The sequence below is a fragment of the Vombatus ursinus genome, unplaced genomic scaffold (genome assembly GCF_900497805.2).
Source record: "Vombatus ursinus unplaced genomic scaffold, bare-nosed wombat genome assembly UNPS02009205.1, whole genome shotgun sequence".
NCBI classification, from domain to species: Eukaryota; Metazoa; Chordata; class Mammalia; order Diprotodontia; family Vombatidae; genus Vombatus; species Vombatus ursinus.
The window spans coordinates 62,716,796-62,730,956 of record NW_020948983.1 but is presented as its reverse complement, the minus strand read 5'-3'; the positions used below and the strand labels follow the sequence as shown (position 1 = coordinate 62,730,956).

Genomic DNA, 14,161 nt, shown 5'->3' with positions numbered 1-14,161 from the left:
CCAGATTTGAACTCAGATCTTCCTGACTCTAGGCCTTGACACTCTATCCACTGTGCCACCCAGCTGTCCCTCAATCTTTTCCTTACCTCTGATAATATCCACTCCACATCAGCCACAAACAGTATGGCCACAACCCTGGACAATGCTCCACGTCCAGAAACTGAGGTTGGTGTTGCCCCTCTCAATCACAAACTTCTTAGTCATTTCTCACATTCTCCCAAGTCAACTTAACCTGCTCTTTATTCACCATAAGATCTCTATTTTATCTTCATTCAGTCCCTAACTACCCCCAGTCCAATTGCTCATTCCTAATAGCTAGCATTATAACCAACATTCATATAGTGCTTTAAGGTTTGCAAAGCACCTTGTAAATATTACCTTCTTTATTTCGACAACAACCCTGCATATAGGTGCTATTATTTTTATTTTATTTTATTTTATTTTTATTTCATTCAGTGGGAAGCTAGGCAGACAAAGGTTAATTTGCCCAGGGTCACACAGCTAATACCTGAGGACAGATTTGAACTCCTGACTCCAGGGCCAGAACTCCATCAATTACATTATCTATCTGCCTCATTCCAAACTATTCTAAACTTGCTCTACTTCCTGAACTTTACAATTTGCACCTTGTGTGACTTTGAGCAAGCCCCTTCATTCCTCTTGAGTTTGAATTTCCTCATCCATATGAAATGGGGTTGGACAAGATGACCTTTAAGTCCCCTTCCAGAAGCAAATCTGTGACCCTACGACTCCATGGGCAGTTATTTCACAACTGCCTTTAATATCAGATCTTCCATAAGGCTCTGTCAATCCTTTAATTTGCTTTTTAAAAATTTCCTTGACATAGCTTTTCTTGACCTATCACAGTAAGTTCCCATCTTCCACTCTACCACCATTACTCTCAACAGATGATCTTATATGCAACTTTACAAGAAGATAAAAGTTCTCTGATAAGAACTAGCGACATCTATCAACCCCACATCAACAAATCTATCTCTACTTTCATCCTTAAATCCTCTAATTAAATTCCTCTACTCTTCTCTCCTGCTATCAGACTTTGGGCATAACTATTTCCTGTGATATTAAATGACATACTTAATGATTAAGAATAGACTTTCAAAAGATTGACCCCATTTCCCTTTTAGCAACAGCACAATACATACTTAAGGAACATGCCCCCCCCAATAAAAAAAGATCCAAGGGAAAAAACAAATGAGAAAAATTAAATAGCTAATTTTTTTAATTCTGTAGATTCATCCCCCCCCCAATAAAAATTTGTTCTTGACAAAAAACAAAACAAGTTCAACAAGTCCATTTGTTTCTTAGTTATAAAAACATATTGGAACTTTAAGTATCAACAAATAAAAGAAATCCCCAATACTCTGGTCACTGTCACCAAGCTGCACCAATATATAACATTAAATCATTTTTTAAAATGAAAATAGAAGGCTTTAAATGTTTCTTTTCTAGTCTGCTTCTCAAGGGTTACATACAAGGACAAACCCTCCAACTCCAAGTCTTCAATGGCAAAAACAATTGTAAATAATATGCTAGACCAGGGGTGGGAAACCATGGCCCTCTAGGTCCTCAAATGTGGCCCTTTGACTGAATCCAAACTTCACAGAACAAATCTGATTCTCCACCCCTGTACAAGACACCTATGACATATGTAAACCAATAAATTCAAATTCAATAATCAAAAGAATCAGGAGAAATTGTGCAAATAATTACCATAAGTTATCTAGGTTTTCTCTTACCTTCTGCAAATGGTTCCCATTCATAAAATCGACCCATGAAAGGCTTGTTGTTATAGGATGCGCACTGTACCTCCCGGATGTTTCTACTGTTTTCTGGACATTGCTATTAGAACAAATGTCAAAATACATAATTAGTGTCCAGATCTGTTATTCTTCCACAGTCTGATCCCAATCTTCTATCCCACAATTACAGCCTCTGATTAGACCAGTCCTCTCCTTGTTCCTCTAGAACTGGTCAAATGTACTTCCCATAAATATCTAGTGAATTCTCATTGCCTTGCCTTTATTCAAGTCATTTTTCCTACCTAAAATGCTCTCTTTATACTTTTTTGCTTGTCTTTCCTTTATTTAATTTTTCCTTCTAAGTCCAGGTCTTGTCTTACCTCCTCTAGGAAGCCTCCCCGGGGCACCAGAACCTAAACTGACCTCTCACTTCTTCAAATGAAGTAAATTCCAATAGCATTTATTGTTTATACCATTCAATTAATACTTTTTACATTAGGATCTCCTTACATAAATGGCCTGTCCCCGTAATTATGCTAGAAGCTCCTGGAGGGCAAGAGATATATTTTATATTCATAATCATCACCATCATTACTTGCATTTACATAATGTCTCAAGGCTTGCAAAACACTTTATCTGTTATTTTATTTGGTTCTTTATAGAGTATAATGAAAATATTCAAGTAAATGGATTTTTACCCATTCACTCAATAAACATTAAATAACCTAAGATCTTGGCAACTGATCCCATCACTTCCTGGCACACAAAGGGAGAAGAAAGGGAAGCAATGTCAGATTTATATTCTTGGGCTCAAACATCACTGCAAACGGCAACTGCAGCCATGAAATTAAAAGAAAATTGAAATTAATCCATAAAATAGAAGTAGATAGCAGAGCGGATCATAAACCAGGACCCTACACTATGTTGTTTACAGGAAACACATTTGAAGCAAAGAGACACATGCAGAATAAAGGTAAGGGACTGGAGCAGAATCTATTATGCTTCAGCTGAAGTGAAAAAAAAAAAAGCAGTGGTAGCAACCCTGATCTCAGACAAAGTAAACGAAGGAAACTACATCTTATTAAAAGGTACCATAAACAATGAAGCAAAATCAATACTAAACATATATGCACCAAGTGGTGTAACATCAGATTCATAAAGGAGAAGGTAAGTGAGTTGAAAGAATGAATAGACAGCAAGACTATACTAGTAAGGGACCTCAACTGTACCCTCTCAGACCTTGATAAATCCAACCAAAAGATAAACAAGAAAGAAACTAAGGAGGTGAATAGAATATTAGAAAAGTTAGATATGACAGACCTTTGGCATGATTTAGACATAAAGGGTGACACCATAAGAAAATTAGAAGAGCAAGGAAAAGTCAGATAGTCAGTCTACCTGTCAGATCTATGAGGAGGGTAAGAATTCATGACTAAACCAGAGATAGACAACATTACAAAATGTAAAATAGATAATTTTGATTATATTAAATTAAAAACCAACACAATCAAGATTAGAAGCAGAAAGCTGAGAAATAATTGTTACAGCAAGTGTCTCTGATAAAGGCCTCATTTCTCAAATATATAGAGAACTTAATCAAATTTACAAGAAAACGAGCTATTCCCCAATTGATAAATGGTAAAGGGATATGAGCAGGCAGTTTTCAGATGAAAAAATCAAAGCTATCTATAGGAATGTGAAGAAGTGCTCTAAATCACTTTTGATTAGAAAAATGAAAATTAAAACAACTCTGAAGTTCTGCTTCGCACCTATCAGGTTGGCTAATATGACAGAAAATGAAAATTACTAATGCTGGAGAAGATGTGGGAAAACTGGGACACTAATGCACTGTTGGTGGAGTTCTGAACTGATCCAACTATTCTGGAGAGCAATTTGGAACTATGCCCAAAGGGAAATCAAACTGTGTATCCCTTCTGATCTAGCAATACCACTACAAGATCTATATCCCAAAGAGATCATAAAAAGGGGGAAAGGACCTACATGTGCAAAAATATTTATAGAAGCCCTTTTCATGGTGGCAAAATATTGGAAATTGAGGGGATGCCCATCAATTGGGGAATGACTGAACAAGCTGTGATATGTGAATGCAATGGAATTCTATTGTGCAATAAGAAATAATGAGCAGGTAGATTTCAGAAAAAACCAGAAAGACTTGTACGAACTGATACAAAATGAAATGAGCAGAACCAGGAAAACATTGTTCACAGTATCAGCAACATTATGTAATGATCAACTACAAATGACTCAACTCTTCTCAGCTGTACAATGATCCAAGACAAGTACAAAAGACCCATGAAGGAAAATGCTATCCACATCCAGATAAAGAACTGATGGACTCTGAATGGAGATCAAAAAAATTTTTTTTCACTTACTTTATTCTTTCTCCTGCTTTTTTCCCCTTTTGATCTGTTTCTTCTTTCACAACTATAACTAATATGGAAATATTTTTACATGATACCACATGTATAAAGTATATCAAACTGCCTACCATTTTCAGAAGAGGGGTGGAGAAGGAGGGAGGGGGAAAAATTTGCAACTCAAAATCCTGTAAAAATGAACGCTAAAAATTTTCTTGACATGTAACTGGGTGGGGGGGGCATAAAATACTATTTAAAAAAATAAAATTGAATTAAAATTTCCTTGGAAGGAAAATTATGGCAAATCAAGACAGCATACTAAAAAGCAGAGACATCACCTTGCTGACAAAGATCTGTATAGTCAAAGTTATGGTTTTTCTAATAGCAATGGATGGCTGTGAGAGTCAAATTGTGGTGCTAGAGAAGACTTTTGAGAGTCCCTTAGACAGCAAGGAGATCAAATCAGTCAATACCTAAAGAAATTAATTTAGGATATTCATGGAAAGTCAAATACCGAAGCTGAAACTTACTTTTGTCACATAATGAGATGAGACTCATTGGGAAAGATCTTGATGTTGGGGAAGATTGAAGGCAAAAGGAAAAAGGATGGCAGAGGATGAGATGGATAGATAGTGTCATCAAAACAACATGAATTCAGACAGACTTCAAGAGACAGTGGAAGACAGAAGGGTCCGGCATGCTATGTATGGCTAATATGACAGAAAATGAAAATTACTAATGCTGGAGAAGATGTGGGAAAACTGGGACACTAATGCACTGTTGGTGGAGTTGTGAACTGATCCAATTATTCTGGAGGGCAATTTGGAACTATGCCCAAAGGGAAATCAAACTGTGTATCCCTTCTGATCTAGCAAAGAAAATGTGAAAGAATGAATAGACAGCAAAACTATACTAGTAAGGGACCTCAGCTGTTCCCTCTCAGACCTTGATAAATCCAACCAAAAGATAAACAAGAAAGAAACTAAGGAGGTGAATAGAATATTAGAAAAGTTAGATATGACAGACCTTTGGCATGATTTAGACATAAAGGGTGACACCATAGGAAAATTAGAAGAGCAAGGAAAAGTCAGATAGTCAGTCTACCTGTCAGATCTATGAGGAGGGTATGTCTGACAAAGAGTCAGACACAACTGAACAGCAGCAAGAATGTAACCGTGTGTCCAGCCCTATGCTAGGAGATACAAAAGATAATAACAGTTTCTGACCCCAAGGAGATTATTAGTTATTGAGTACAGCTGTGATAAGTATTATGCCTCTAATAAAGAATTTCTTATGCTCTCAGTTTAAAGGATCCACAGATCACCACACTATCCACACAGGTCAGCTGTTTGAAAAGGTAGATGAGTGGTTGAAATGCAGGATTCAATCTGAGCCCAACACAGTGAACATTGGAAGAATACCGTCAGTTTCCACTTTTTTTTTTTGGTCAGAATTCAGTTCTGAAAACTAAATCATGAAGCAGACGGTCATAAAGCAGATCATATTTTCCCATAGAAACAAAGTTATAATTGAGGACGGTAATCCTAAAGACTCAGCAGCAAACAAATCATAGATATGACCAACAATTAGGACTGCCAACCCCCAGGCATTCGACCGGCTTGGATGGAGTTTTATCCCAGAAGCCAATTGCTTATGAATACACCTTGTTATGGGCAGGTTTTTGTTTGTTTTGTTTGTTTTGTTTTTTTAGCTTTGACTTCTATAACCCTACCAACAATATGCTATAAAAGCAAAAATACAAGAACTAGAAACCTCTGTAACCATTTAAAATAATGAAATATGCTCCAACTCTGATAAAATGGTCATAAACACACCAACTGCTTTGATACAGTCAGTTCCACTGTGCTAAAAAGTAGACAAATACAAATCAATGGGGTCATCTATTGGGCCTGAAATTCATCTGCTATCTACTGAATAATAAACATCAATTGCATGTGCAAATAGTAGTCATATGGCTGACTTCCTAGAACATAGGAAGGATCTTAAGGGGATCATTTGAATGTCCCAGGAATTTTAGGAAACCACTTTCAGAAAGTATGACTTGTTCTTTCAGTAGTTTTTTCTTATAGTACAGCCACATTCAAATTCATTTAAAGATCCATTTACTTGCCATTCTGAGATAGTGAGGAATAGTAAAAGGAACATTGGATGTGGAAATAAGAGGCCTGGTTAGGAGTCCTAGTTCTGACATTTACTAGGCATGTGACTCTGGGCAGGCAAGTTATACTATTGTGTGTTAATACTGCACCCCATCCCCCTCAATAAAATGAGAGTACTATTTGACAGGAAAAGTGCTTTGTAAACCTTAAAGTATTACCTAAATGTGAATAATAATTATTTTATTCCCAATTCCAAATACTTTCCAATCTTAAAGAAATAACCCCTTTGCAAAATCTTTTTTTTTTTTTGGCCAGATCTGTGGTTGTATTGGTATAGGGAAATGTCAATGAAGAGGCTCCCCTTATCAACACAGGCTGGTACTTTTTCTGCAATTCACAGTTTTACTGGGTAGTTGTTTGTTTGGTTTTTTTTTTTTGATGAGGCAATGGAGTTAAGTCATTTGCCCAGGGTCACACAGCTAACTAAGTGTTATGTGTCTGAGGCCAGATTTGAACTCAGGTCCTCCTGACTCCAAGGTCAGAGTTCTATCCACTGAGCCACCTAGCTACCCCCAATTTCCAGTTTTGAAGAATTGCCTGGGACACTATGAGGTTAAATGGCTTGTCCAGAGTCACAAAGTCATTACCCATCAGAGGTAGGATTTAGACCCAACTCTTCTTGATTCAAAGTTGGGCCTCTACCCTCTATACCTTGCTGCCTCTCAAAACTTTTAATGAATAAAATGCCTGACCTCCTAAGGCCATGAAAAGGTGTCTATTGCACCCTGAATGTTAATGATCAGACACTATCAACTAAAGAAAAACTCTATATGTCAGTTTTAAAGACTGCCTATTTGTCATATCAGAGAATAACCTAAAATCACGATGGAGATCTTTTTCAGAACAATAAATCAAGGAAAGGAGAAATGAGTTATCACTGATGACCTAGCAGCAGGCTCTAATTCCCATGGATAAAAAAGTATATTATATGTAGTCTCTAACCAGGATGTTAGTAATGTGAATTACCTTAAGATAAGCATGGTTGGGTCTGATGTCACTACCCCAGAGACCACAGTCTAAGAATTCATTTACTTTCCTTTTTCATAATTACTCTCAGTACCTCGAGAGATGCATCACATCATTTTAACTAAAGTCAAGGCCAAGGATGTACATCATAAAGTCTGCCTAGAACTGACATTCTTTTCCCATTAATTACTCTGGACTCTATCAAAAGGGTAGTCACAGCAACTTCCTACAATTCATTCAGCTGTACTGAATATAGATTTGGAAGAAGGAGCCAAACCCCAACATTTCAGCCTATTTGTCAGACCTGAGCCCTCTGCCTTGCCAAAATTCAAGGTTTCCAAGCTTGTAGAAGCCTGATTGGTAGCTAGGATGGAGGAAGAGAAGTTTCAGCCAAATATCTAGACTTCTTCCTTGACTCCTTCCAGAAGGTCTGCCAAGGGCTACTTCTCTTCGGCCATTTTTGTTTTTTTAGAAGTGAACAACATTTTTACCAGTGACTACGAGTTTTGTAAGCAATCAATAATGATTATCGAGTGCACATTTTGTCTTCTTTTCTGAGTTGGCCAAAACAAACGAGCTTGCAGAACCCTGACACAAGTCTCCTGAAACTCAAGGTTGTTATTTCAGCTATCAGGTAACTAGCTTTTCTGAGAGAGGTTGATCAAGGTTTCTGATTCCAAAGAAAGACCTCTTCTTTCTCCCCAACCCTCTCTTCCTAAGGTATTCATGGATCTAAATCATTTCTTCAAAGTAAAATCCATAGACTGTCAAAGTTGGAAGAGACTTCAAAGATCACCTAGTCCATCCCACTTCTGAACAACAATTCACTCTGATTTCTTTTGTTCTGAACTTAAACACTCCCAATAATAAGTATCTTCGTGTACACAGCAAAACAGAAAAAGAGGATTGTACACGAAATCATGTTCCCATATGATCAGAATTGATCTTTTTGTATGACATTTTACCATATTTCTTTGCTAACCTCCTAACAGAAGTAGCCTTTTGGTTAGGTTGAGAGAAAATTAGATTTGCACTTTAAAGACTCAGGCCACGTTTACTAAAAATTGATGATTCCATTGTCGTTTTTCTATTGTTAAATGGAACTGAACCTTGAGCTTCTGAAAGGGTTTACAGAATGGAATGTCCTGGATGTATCTGTAAAGAGCTGTTTTAAATATTAAATTTTATTAAAAACTCAAATAGCTTCATTTGTATTGGCAAAAAAAAAGCCACTTAGCTTTTTAAAAAATATATAATTGATTCTAAACCCTACTTTCAAGACTGTCCTGTATGTTTCTGCTCCCTTTTGCCCTTCTGTTCTCTTCTGTGTTTTTTTAAAAATGTTTCCATATCCCTCTTTTTTGGGGGGAGGCATTCCTTTTCCTAATCATCTCTCTCACTTCCCCTACCAATTAAAACCTAAGAGGGAAAAAAGTCTTGTAACACATAAGCACAGTCAAGCAAAAACAAATTCACACAGTGGCCATATCTAAAAAAGTTTCTTTCTTTCTTTTTCTTGAGTTCATCACCTCTCTGTCAGGAAGTAACATGTTTCATCACAGGTCCTCTGGAGACATGGTTGATCTGAGTTCTTAAATCTTTCAAAGTCATTTTTCTTAACAATGTTGTCTTCAGATAAACTGTTTTCCTGGTTCTGCACACTTCCATCTGTATCAGGTCATAATTCCCATGATTCTCTGAAATCACCTCTCATCATTTTTATGGTGAAGTAATATTGCATTACATTCATATACCATAATTTGTTCAGCCACTCCATAATCAATAGGCAACCCTTTAAATTCTATAACATACCCAGGAGGAGGTTAATTTTTAAAAATTATAAATTGTCTTTAAAAAAATTATCAAATAGAAAATAATAATAGAAACATACGTAAAACTAAAAATCATACTACACATTTTTACAAAGTATGGGTTTCTTCTGTGTCATCTTCTATAACCTATGGACAACTTTAAATTTAGACGCCTGATGAAGCCACAGAAGTGGTGATGGGATAAACCAAGAGACTAACAGTCACAAGAGTGATAAGTATAGTTGGCATAAGAGAATGCAGTATGTAGGACAAAAGATTGTCATTAGAGAGCAAAAATCCAAATTTGTGGATTTCAGAGGAGGTACAATCCTGAGATATGGTAAGGTTATCATTAGGTCAGTGAACAACTGAAATGAGGCAGAGGAGGAGGTCACTGGAATTGAAAGTGCTGAGGAATTGTATGATCAGATTGTTGAGGGAATTGCAAGGAAAGCCAATAGAAAAAAAAGATGAATTCTCAGAAGATGATGGAGGGAATGGGTTGGAGAAGAAGGTCATGAGTCAGGACCTAAAGTCACTGAAAAACACTGATAGACTGACCTGGAGATGAGTAGATGACAGTAACAAAGATAGGGAGGGTGTAGTATAAATATTGGGCTTGGTTAGCCTATATCCCAAGTTTTGTGTATCTCAACTGTTCTCTTCTTCTTCTTCTTCTTCTTCTTTTTTGAGAGCGAGAGAATGGGAGGGAAGAGTCCTGTTCCAATCCTAATGCCAGGGAGGTGTTTTTGTTTTTGTTTTTCTTTGCAAAGATCCCAATTTCTGGACTGTTAAACTTTATCCTTAAAAGAAGAGATCATCTAGGTTTTGGAAGACATAAGGTCTATGGAAAAATTTCTTTCAAAAATATATCTTGCAAATGATGTCATGTGCCATCTCAATTTTCAACTTGAAGTACAGAAAATCTGCACATTAGTAAGGACAACAAGGTTGCCTTGTTTTATTATCAACAAAGAATATGGCAACCATTCTAGATCCCCAAGCAAGAAATCTCTCATGATCATGCAGATGAAACTGAGATTTCAATGTGTAGACCTCTATAAACTTGCCTGCTAGGCATATTTAGCTCCTTTGTAGAAAAGCTCAACAGATAACTGATGAGATCACCTAAGTGATCAGATAAGCAGGATACAGGTGATTGATGTGTTTGCAACTAAAATAAACCTCAAACCTCCACCATATTGCTAGCTTCTCTTTCCACTGTTAGTGCTCTCAACAAATGCTTTTTTTGGCTAAGGGACGGCAGCCAAAGATTTTGCCTATTTTTCTTCTTTTTCCATTGATTTCCAGGATCTTGGCCAAGCTTCCTAACCCCAGAAAGATAATTGAAGGAATGAATTCAAAAGGCATTTTATAAGTGTATAGGACTACAGTCAGTCCTAGCTTAACTTAAACAGACCATTCCTCCGACCTCCCTTTCCCCTCTGGGGATTCTGCCTGCTCCCCACCAACTCCACCTTCACACCCCACATCACTTTGACTCCCTGCAGCCTGAGCAGCTTCAATCCCTGGCATTCCCACAGAGGGAAGGACTTCAGTCCCTGAAATGAAGAAGGGCTATACCTGGCAGGAGGCTATACCTATACTGGTGGTGGTGGCACTGCTGCTGCTACTACCACTCCTACTTCCACCTGCCTGGGATGCTGGAGCTAGAGCTGGAGCATGAGCCGGAGCTGAATTTGCGTAATGCAAAGTAAAGCAAGAACTGTCTACATGTGCAAAGTTGGGGATAGAAATAGAAAAGACAGTCCCCGCCCTCAAAGAGCTTAAATTCTAACAGAGGAAGACAACACAAATAACAGGGGTGGTCACCCAAGACGGGTATGGTTTGGGAAGTTGTGGGAATGGTGAGTAGAAGCATAAGACAATTTCCAGGAATAGCAGCATTAATTTGATTACCATCTCTAGAAAAAGAGATAGTATCTGGGGTGGGAGTAAACTGGCACAAAGATAACCAGTATGCCTTAATTACTCAAACACTATCAGACCTGCCTCAGCTAGAGTTATTTCCCAACTGAGATCAGAGTAAGAAGCAACATTAACTGCAGACATTGGATCCTTACATTATTATCTCTCAGAATTAAGTTGTATATTCCAATAGGACAAGACCATTCCTGTCAATGTGTCATCTGAAAAGGCAAAGTTACTATAGCATGATGTCCCTGGCCATGCTTCCTTCCTTCCTTCCCCCATTACAATTCTCACAAAGCACCCCAAAAAAAACTGGTAAGGCATTTTTATGGTTTTTGAAATGGAAAGAGATTTGTTGCTGCTTTTTTCATATTTCAGAGAAGCAATGTGGTATAATAGACAGAAAGCTCATCTTCAGGTCAGAAACACCTGAATTTGACCTCTAACACAGACTGTGTGACTCTGGGAAAAACATAACCTCTCATGGTCCCCAGGCAACTAACTCTCTGAGACAATAAGCTGCAGAGAAGATGCATTGGTGAAGGAAGTTCCCAACCAAGAGTTCCCTACACTGATAAAATCACAGGTCTGATTTTAAAAAAAATTAAAATACAGAAGGCTGAAACACAACCCAGTGTGGCATGATGGATAGAGATACAGCCTTGGAGGCAGGAAGGTACAGGTCAAGTCCTGTCTTCAACATAGTGGCTGACTCTGGACAAGTTACTTTCTTAGCCTCCAAGTGTTCCCTGGAAAATTCCATAAAACTTTAACATGCCTACAGATGCATTCCTTTAATCTTCCCTTCTGAGGAGGCTGAGGATGATATCTACACTAAATCTGGCACCAAAATGATTAGCTCCTGGGAGGAAAGGGGTTGGCATCAGGCTGCCAAGAAAGGGCAAACCTGCCTGTGTCAAAAACAGAGCTGGTCAAAGTTTCCAGTTGGGGGAGGGGGTTGGGCCCACGGACAACTGCTGCACTTCCTACCTGGGCAAAATAGGGGAAGGGAGAAGGAGGAAGAAATGAAGGGAAGGAAGGAAGAAAGGGGGAATGGAGAAGGAGGGAGAAATGGAGGGAAGGAAGATCAAAGTTTCCATACCAATGGGGGGGGAGCAGGAGCTATGAAAAATTGCTACACTTCCCACCTGGGCAAAATAGGGAAAGGGAAGGAAGGAAGGGAGAAAGGGAGGGAGGAAGGGATGTAGGGAGGGAGGGAGGAAGGAACTTCCAGAGCAGTAGCTGGTATGCATTGGAAGAGGTTATTTCTTCACTAATAATTCCCTCCAGCAATAAAATCACAAAATCCAAAATGGATTGCAACAGCTGAATCCTTTAGCCTGATCTGTTATATGCCCCAACTCTTATGTAGTAGAAAAGTAAGACTTGTAACCACCTGCAGCAGGCCATAGGGTGATGGGTGTGGTATTCGCCCATCTATCTCACCCAGGTGTTCCTCCTTATTCTCTGCCCGCTTTTAACCACTTCTGAGAATCAGATGCAGGTGGCTGAGGATGATGAGGTATTTGTGGGCCACAGATATCAGGCTATAGCCTCCTGTCACCCCCATGTTCCCTCTCCACTAGAGCTACTGGTGGGACATAGGCAGATCAAGGTGATCTGGCAGGCAGGTCAGGTCTTGACTCAGCCTGACTAATTAAAAAGAATTGACTGCAGTTGCAATCCAGGATCCTCTGGTAAACTCCTCCTCAGCTCTGCCTCCTCTCCCCCCACCACCCTGGGCTGTGCCCTCCCAGTAGATACTCAAGCCTCTATCTGCATGCTCTCTATTGAGGATACCTTTTGAACTATTTGTGCCATTGTTCGTATTTGCCCTGGGCACAAAATGAGCTACAGTTCTGGACACAGGTGTGTGTATATTTAGGAGAAAGAGGAACGCTAATGTCTAGCGATATCCTTTCTCCTTTGTCTGCAGACATTTGACATGTCAGAAAATCGTGGGCCCAGTCCTCCCCAGCCTTCAAGTGGATATGTCAAATGCCTATTGGGCATAGGGAGAATAATGTACAACACCAATATCAGACTCAAGTAGAAACAGATCCCTTAGGGCAGCAAACAGACTTAGAAAACCACAAATTAACAATAATTATGTTGTATTATATTTTAATTTATTTTGTTAAATATTTCCCAATTACATTCTAATTTGGTTTGGGAGCACTCAGGAAATTTTGCAGCTAAAGTCTGACACCTCTTTGATGTATGGAACCTACTATTCTTACCCCCCCCAAAAAAAAATCAATGGCATTCCCAAAGGCCAGGGTTAGAGACCATGAGAGAGTAAATGAGGAAGGTTGATCAATAATACATCAATGCATTGGAGATCTGTTCTTTACATTTCAATTAGTTTAGTCCAGTTTAACTGAAACACAGGGTTAGAACAAGTGAGAGATACACCGAGAAGGGTAGTTTAGGGTCATATTGTGGAGTGCTTCAGACTACCTGAGAGAAAGATATGTGAAGGTAGGATTCTAGTCCCTTCCTCCCCTTCCCAACTCAAACTGTTATCAGAATAATGCTGAAAAAAGCTTTGGAGAAAGGTTTGTGGGGACTCATGCCAGCATTGAGACATTCCATATGATTGGAATTTTAACTCAAATTCAGAGGGTAATTAATTTGTTATGTTGTATTCCATTTTGAGCTCCTTGAGAGCAAGGACTGCTTTTTGCACACAATAGGTGTTTAACGAATGTTTGTGGACTCACTTATTGCTTCTTCACCGACTGTTGTTGTTCAGTTATGTCATACTCTTCTGGGATTTCCTTGGCAAAGATAGTGGGACAGTTCGCCATTTCCTTCTCCAGTTTATTTTACAGATGAGAAACTGAGGCAGACAGGACTAAGTGACTTGACCAGGGTCACACATCTAGGAAGTGTCTGAGGCTGGATTTAAACTTGGGTCGTTCCTGACTTTAGGCCCAAGCATTCTATCCAATGCATCACCTAGCTGCCCCTCTTCATTGACTAAATTCTATCTATTCATACCTTCTCTTTTAAAACAAATTTATGACTCCAGCCTGCACTAATCTCTATCATCTTTTATCATGACCCAAGATGTAAACTGAATCTCCTTCCATGTCCCCCCAACTTATATTCCTGGGCAGATTAGTCCAACC

At 38.7% G+C, this 14,161-nt stretch overlaps 1 protein-coding gene across 4 annotated transcripts in view; it reads right to left on the bottom strand.

The window, feature by feature from the left end:
- The window catches only part of THSD4 (thrombospondin type 1 domain containing 4), an 865,877-nt gene that overhangs the window by 601,723 nt on the left and 249,993 nt on the right, over nucleotides 1-14,161 (bottom strand). For all 4 annotated transcript variants that reach the window (XM_027852227.1, XM_027852225.1, XM_027852228.1 and 1 more), the window contains one exon: nucleotides 1,758-1,860. In XM_027852227.1, the coding sequence (XP_027708028.1) occupies nucleotides 1,758-1,860 (103 nt within the window). The remainder of the gene's footprint in view (nucleotides 1-1,757; nucleotides 1,861-14,161) is intronic.